The sequence below is a fragment of the Chaetura pelagica genome, unplaced genomic scaffold (genome assembly GCF_000747805.2).
Source record: "Chaetura pelagica isolate M959 unplaced genomic scaffold, ChaPel_1.0 scaffold472, whole genome shotgun sequence".
Classification (NCBI taxonomy): domain Eukaryota; kingdom Metazoa; phylum Chordata; class Aves; order Apodiformes; family Apodidae; genus Chaetura; species Chaetura pelagica.
Window position 1 is genome coordinate 1061229 of NW_009952566.1, and position 7350 is coordinate 1068578.

Genomic DNA, 7350 nt, shown 5'->3' on the forward strand with positions numbered 1-7350 from the left:
GAAAGAGGGAAGAAAGCCAACTGAAAGAATTTGACCAAAAGGAGTAAACTATTGAATGCTTCTTGCTGCATTACCTGTCGACATTGGTTTACATAAGTCTGATCAAGCAGTGTCCAGCAAATGAACCATTTTATGCTAACATCTTTTGAGAAAATAAAATAAATATTAAAAGTTCACTCCCAGTTATGAATGTTTCTTTTCCTTTTTCTTGTCTTTTTCATTTTGCCTCACCTTCCTTTGTCCAGTTTCATATTAGCTGAACTACTCACATAAAACCTTGACATTCAGCATTGCTACAGTAGTGAAAATCAAAAAAAAGTTTGCCAGGTAGTCTTTGCTAACAGTAATCAGAGAAATACTAAGCAGAGAACTGGACGGAGTGGAACTTCATGAAGTTCAACACAGGAAAAAGGCAAAGTCCTGCATCTGGAGACGAATAATCCCAAGCATCAGTGCACCCTAGGGGGTCTAAAGGCTTGGAAAGCACCCCTGCATACAAGGATCTGGTGTGATCTGCAGATCACAAACTGACCACAAGCCAGCAGTGCACTCCTGTGGCAAAGCATCTGGGGTTGCATTAGGCAGAGCACTGCCAGCAGGCTGAGGGAAGGTGATTGTCCCTCTCCCCTCTGCACTGGTGAGACATCTGGAGCAGTGTGTCCTGTTCTGAGCTCCCCGGTATAAGACAGACCTAGAAATACCTGACCAAGTCCAGTGAAGGATCACAAAGATGATGAAAAGACGTGAGCATTTTTCATAGGAGGACAGGCTGAGAAAGCAGAGACTGTTTAGCCTGAAAAAGCTCAGGAGAAATCTTATCAGTATTTTTAAATATCTGATGAAAAGGTGTAAAGAAAACAGAGCAGGCTCTTCTCAGTAGTGGCCAGTGACAGGACAAGAGGCAATGGGTAGAAACTGGTATGTGAAAAATTCCATCTGAACATAAGGAAACACTTCTACCATGAGGGTAGTCAAACACTGAAATAGACCTCCCACAGAGATTGTGTCATCTCCATCCATGCATAAATTAAGCAGGTGGTTCAGACTAGACCATCCTGAGGTGTCACTTTCCACCTCAGTCATTCTCATCCTCACGGCAGAGTGAGAGGAATGGCCCAAGTGCTGCCATTCTTCACTGCAAAGTCAATAGTTGCCAGAAATGTGATACAACAATTTCAATAGATCTTAAATAGAAGAAAGTTAAAGTAAACACTGCCAGGGCCATAATGACCTGCCATGAACACAAACATACCTACAAAAAGTTTAAGAGCAGGTATCACAAACATTTTGACCTATAAAAAAAAAAATCAGCCATGGTCATGGATACTTCTAGTCACCTGTGTCTGGGTTTTCAATTATTGTTACAAAGAAATCATCAGCAGATATTATTGCACATGAAGTCCTTGAGCAAGTAAAGGAGATGATCTGTATGTTACAACACTCATTACTGGATGGTATAACATATGGATACAAAAAGGAATTAATTTTCAGTGACTAAAGGAAGGCTTTGACTGTACCGTGAGTGTGTAATAGTGTCCCATCAAGGCTATCTTTAGAAGTACAAATATTCTTGCATCTCTCATGAACCTTCTCTCTCTGCAAGAGAAAATACATTAAAAATTATTCTGAGAAATTATTTAAGAAAAATAATTTCCTTTGACACAGAACATTCAGAGTATTCTCAGTGAAATGTAACTGCATTACACCAAATAACTCTGACAAGTTCACAATACTATTTTTTTTCCTCAGATGATGTTTGGCCAGGTTAAAGGTACCAAAAATTTCAACCTGCAGTTGATACGTTGTTTTTTTCTGTATCTTTATATTGCAAGAGAAAACAAAGACAAGAGTTGTTGAAGAGGTGTAATAACTTCTCTACATAATGAGATATAACCACAGATCAATTGCAATTACATAACCAAACATTTATTTGCTGTCTAATCCAGAAATCACACTAACACCCAAAAAATGCTTTTTCATTGCTAAATTAAATCAAAGTAGAAATTGCTTCCATATCTTACTAATCACTATGTCGCTGAAACCATGTATCTTGTTTCATCATGCAGAGCTTTGAATTTTATCTACAGGTGTAAACAAACCAGAGACAACAGCAGCAAGAAATTATGTTTTTAAAAAACACTGATGATAGCTACATCTTTGCTAGAAGCCACACCATGAGTCAGTTCCCTCTTCCCAAAAATCTTTTTTTTAGCAGTCACTGCATTACACGTTAATTTTAATGGATGAGCTCTTAAATGTTTTGAATGTTGAATGTGTGAACTAATGGTAATAGTTCAGTTACAGACAATTCATTTTCACATACTTTACCTATGATTAACAGAAGTAACACTTCCTGCAGCCACTTCTGTACCAGCAAAAAAAAAGTTACAAACCAAGGAAGCAGAAAACAGTGGGAGACTTCTACATGTTCTTTCCAGTTAAACAAATAAAATAAAATACTACATACTTACTGACACCTGTATTTAAAGAGTTTGTAGAAGTCTCCTACTGGTCCTGGTGTCCTTAGATGTAGCTTAAACTTTCCTGTTACAAAAGAAATCATCAAGGTAATACGCCTATTTATAGTTTAAAAACTTCCAAGTATAAATGTTTAAATTGGAAATTCTTAAAAAAATATCTCCATTCCTTGCAGCACGTGGTCATGTTTTATATTTGATCCAAAAGTCTGAAAATGTTATGCTGCACTGTAGAGCCCAATCATTAAACAATCCTTACAGAAAATGGATTAAAAATCAGAAAGAACAAATACAAACTGTAAGCACTGGTGCACAGCTCAGTATTCAGAAATACAAATAGATAAAGAAATGGCCGAGAGAATTGAAACAGCATTTTCCACACTACGAATACTGATTATAAAACAATAAATGCTTAATGAAGAATGAACAAGCAATGAAGAGCAAATTAATAAACAGCTAACTGTATGATGGACTCCTAGCAGAGACAATCCCTAATTAGAACAAGGATGTCTTCCTGACCCCTAGTACTATGTGCATGTAATTTTGGGTTCCTTACCGGAGTGATTTCCTGTTGGTATGATGCAAAATGTTCCTTGGTGATCTGTGGGAGGTAGAATGAAGGCGTGACTTCAGTGTCCACAAAGTCCACTCCCCATGTTTTTGTAAAGAAATCAGATTCCCTTTTTGCTAACCTAGGATCATTCAGTGCTGCTGGGAGATTGACTTTGGAATGATAAATAGTCCATCTGTGCTGATCCACAACTAGAGATGGGCTGTCACATAAATTACTGGGATCACCTGCAGCATAAAAGACAAGACAGTTTGGTAAGGTAAGAAACTGAAAGCTGTGTTTTTGCTGAGATGTGGTTCTTAAATCATGATTTCACAACAACATAGTGGATCAGAATTATCTATGCAAAACACACATGATATTCTCCTTCTGCGACACTTACTTGCATTTCTTTTATGAGATTAACCAACACAAGTTTTGAATACAGTGGTGTCTTCACACTCATTAAATATATTTAGCTCAACAACATTAGCTTCTCTGAAGAGAAAAAAAACCTCAACCACAATAATATTTGTTAACAATCCGAACAGTTGAAATTCAGTAGCATTATGTTTATTAATTCTTAAGAATCTACCCCACCTACTCCTTTATACAAACTTAGCTTTAGTATACCAGAACAGCTATAACTGTGACCAAAACCTGGTTTTACAATAGCACTAGAGATTTATGCTGCAGACTGATCTCGGCCTCTTGCTTCCTACTTCAAGAGGACTTGGGTATTTTGTAGAAGTAATCAAGCATGCTGGACAAGTCTGTTATAGACTCCGATAGAATATACCCCTTTCTTGTATATAGCATGGATCATAGCTATAACGTGGAATCACGACCAAGATCCCACCTATGATGTGGATATAATAGAATCACAGAATCATCAAGGTTGGAAAAGACCTTCAAGATCATCAAGTCCAACCATCAGCCCTACACCCATGTAACCACTAAACCATCTCCTGAAACACCACATCTACCTGTTTTTTGAACACCTCCAGGGATGGTGCCTCCACCACCTCCCTGGGCAGCCTGTTCCAATGCCTCACCACACTTCCAGTGAAGAAATTTTTCCAACTATCCAATCTGAACTTCCCCTGGTGCAATCTGACCCCATTTCCTCTTGTCCTGTCTCTAGTCACTAGGGAGAAGAGGCCAATACCTGCTTCACTACCACCTCCTTTCATGTAGTTGTAGAAAGCAATGAGGTCTCCTCTCAGCTTCCTCTTCTCTAGGCTGAACAGCCCCAGCTCTCTCAGCCTCTCCTCATAAGACCTGTTCTCCAGACCCCTAATCAGCCTAATTGCCCTTCTCTGCACCCTATGTCCTTCCTATACTGTGGCTGCACACAGTACAAAACTGCACACAGTACAAAACCAAGTTGCAAACAAGAAGGCTCTCCCATTGCTCCAAGGGGACATGGGGTGGTTTAAAGCCAAATTACAGCATACTTTGAAATAAGACAACATCTTATTATACTACACAAAATCAATGAGAAAATTTGAACAACTCTAAATGTATTAGCTAATTTAACTGCATTTTCACTCTCTTTGACACTGACATTACCTGTGGGTTCCTTGGGACATACATCAGGCAGTGACTGCATGGGTCGAAAGCGTTTCGTGGCATCCATTTCCTTTTTAAAGAAAGCATCACTGCTGTTTGACTGAGGCACTGGTGAAGAACTGTGGCTTGATGCCATTGCATAAAATCACCACTTGATAAAAGCTAAATAGGAAAAAATAAATACCAGGGCTTTAATACAGTTCTGGTTACAGATTGTGTCAAAACAATGACACTCCATCAGCTAAGTAGTATTTTTTTAAATTGCAACACTTTGACATTTTTCAACAACAGGGATAGTTTATTTTAAACACAAATATAAAGGGCAGAATGTAACTTCATAGTCTGTTTCCTCCCACACCTCTAGGCTTAGGAGGATAGCTTGCACACATCACCAATAAAATAATATTAAAAATAATAATAATCTTTCAGGTACATCTTCCTTTCTGTTGCTGTAACTTCCGCAGTCTTCGTGCATGAATTCACAGTAGAACTTCCTCATGGATAATCAGGAAGCTTGGGTAGACAAATGTAGAGCTTTTCACGTCCTACTTCCTCTTATCTACTATCCTCAGGAACTGCAGGGAGCACCTGCAAAGGCACACCATGCTCTGGGAGGTTTAACCACAGTGCTTTTACATGCTGCAGTGCCAATGGTAACAGGTGCAAGTGTTCTGTGCCCTCACTTTGTCGTGGTGCCTTAATGTTAGGACCCTAGAAGCAGGAGGTGCATTTTTTTTTTCCAAAGGAGGTCTGCAACCTACATTTGTGATTCAGAAAAGCCCAGCAACAGCTATCCACAGGTACAGTATATCAATAATGATTTATAGTTCTTGAAATAAGCAGATTTCAGGCAAATCAGAATCTGAAGAATAAGAGTATATCCGAAAAGCATGAGCACATGCTGTACATAGAACACAGACATTTTATCACTTGATTCAGGAAAATCGACAATTCAACTTTTGATGGATGCCTAGTAAACTACAGTTTATTTTAGCATAAAAAGTATTTTCAGGGAGAAAACAATTAAAACAGACCAAAAAGGTCTGGAGTAAGGGAAGTCCCACTAATTTTCAGATTAATTTTAAGTTCCCAATTTGAAAATAACCAGCCTAAAAAATTTTACATCAAGGCTTAACAACATAATGAGTTCTCTCTATCTGTAAACAAAACTGCATTTTCATCAAAGACTCAGTTGAGTCCATTGTGAACTGCAGAACTAGTAGAGGTTTGAGAGTTTATTAAAACATCCCCATAATGTACAGCTCGAAGAGTGCCCTTTCAAAGGGACTGATCCACATCCTAGCCTTTAAGGAGAAATAAACACATCTAGCATTTAACTACCAACCCTTAAGGGACACCTAAATTACTTACTACCCTGTGAAGGAGCATGAAAAGATAAAAGGCCTATTTTATATTCAACCTCTGAAGCAGGGACCAAGGGATGACTGTATATCACCACATCAGCAAACAGCACCACATATATTACTGCGTCTCATTTAGAAAAGGAAAAATAAGTTCTACTTTCTAAACAAGGCTGGACATGTCCTACAAAACAACTCTAACGATGAGTCAAGATCTGTACAGTTATAACAGAGCATAGGGCCCATAGTGACTAAAACACACACTTATTATGGCCAAAACTCTGTCCATTGGGTACCATTCCAGATGTTGAGTTGTTGGATAGAAAGGGAGAGAGGCACGTGAATAAGACAAGGAGGAAAACGTGCTTCCACTGTCATTTTTAGAAGGGCCTTTTAAAAGGAGTGAAAGTAGACCACCAAAATCTAAAAATGCTGCAGAAGGACTGAAAATCTGCTGCCTTGGTTTTCTTGGGAGGTGATTACCCTCTTTCTTATAGTAGAAAACCTTGCTAGCTGAGATAGAGAATGGGAGCTCTAATGGAAAATTGTAAGCAGTCAGAACGGGGAAAAAACCTTACCAGAATACCCTAAGGCATCAGTCTCTCTTCCCAAAAGGCTCCAAAGAAAACTTTTTCACTACTATTTCTGTTACATGTTTATATTCTCATGTTTTCCCTTGACATTTCCAAAGCAACTTCTTTCTTTAGGAAGTTCTTTCCTGATGTTTTGAAGTGTTTTTGTGAAAAATCTGATTTATGATAAAGACAGAACTTGATCACTTTAGCATTCTTTAAAAAAAAATCCAGTGCTAAGTAATAATTACCAAGTCTCCTAAAGGCATACAGTACATTTCTCTGCACTTGGAACTGCTTCAAAGTTGAGTATTTACAGTTTTTCTCCTGAAAAAGCCCCTGTAATGTGACAGTCTGCTCTAGCCAGATTTATGAGCAACTAAAACAATCTGTAGAAAGCATTGAAATCTTGTACTCTTGCTATCAAGTCTTTCATTAAGGCTCTTTCCTTTCCCCATAACGAGGTATTGCCTAAATATATCTTCTAAGATGTGAATTATCTCAACTACATTAATCTCAGTGGAGAAATTGCTAAATGCATTATGCTAGGGTAGGGTTTCAAATAAATTTAAAAGATAATTTAACATAGAAGACTGGTTCAATACCTTAACTTTTCAGAAACAAATTATACCTACTCTTGCACAGGTACTTTTTATTACTTATTACCATAAAATATTCATATTGCCCTTGTACACTGACAAATCTTAAAACTGAAAATATATGATAAAATACCAAAGCAAGCAGTAACCTTCATACTATTGAGTGGATTTCAACAAGATATAAGGACTCAAAAGCAGAGGCCTTCTTAAGTGGCATGC

The 7350-nt window shown here is 38.0% G+C and overlaps 1 protein-coding gene across 2 annotated transcripts in view; it reads right to left on the reverse strand.

Moving 5' to 3' along the window:
* Positions 1-4763, reverse strand: part of VPS54 (vacuolar protein sorting 54 homolog (S. cerevisiae)) — a 42694-nt gene extending 37931 nt beyond the window's left edge. The window contains exons 1-3 of one of the 2 annotated variants that reach the window (XM_009993437.1): positions 4600-4763; positions 3034-3275; positions 1518-1596 (exon numbers count right to left, since the gene is read on the reverse strand). In XM_009993437.1, the coding sequence (XP_009991739.1) occupies positions 1518-1596; positions 3034-3275; positions 4600-4735 (457 nt within the window). In that variant the 5' untranslated portion in view covers positions 4736-4763. The remainder of the gene's footprint in view (positions 1-1517; positions 1597-3033; positions 3276-4599) is intronic. The other variant, XM_009993438.1, reaches the window with a different exon arrangement.
* Between the last annotated feature and the right edge of the window lie 2587 nt (positions 4764-7350).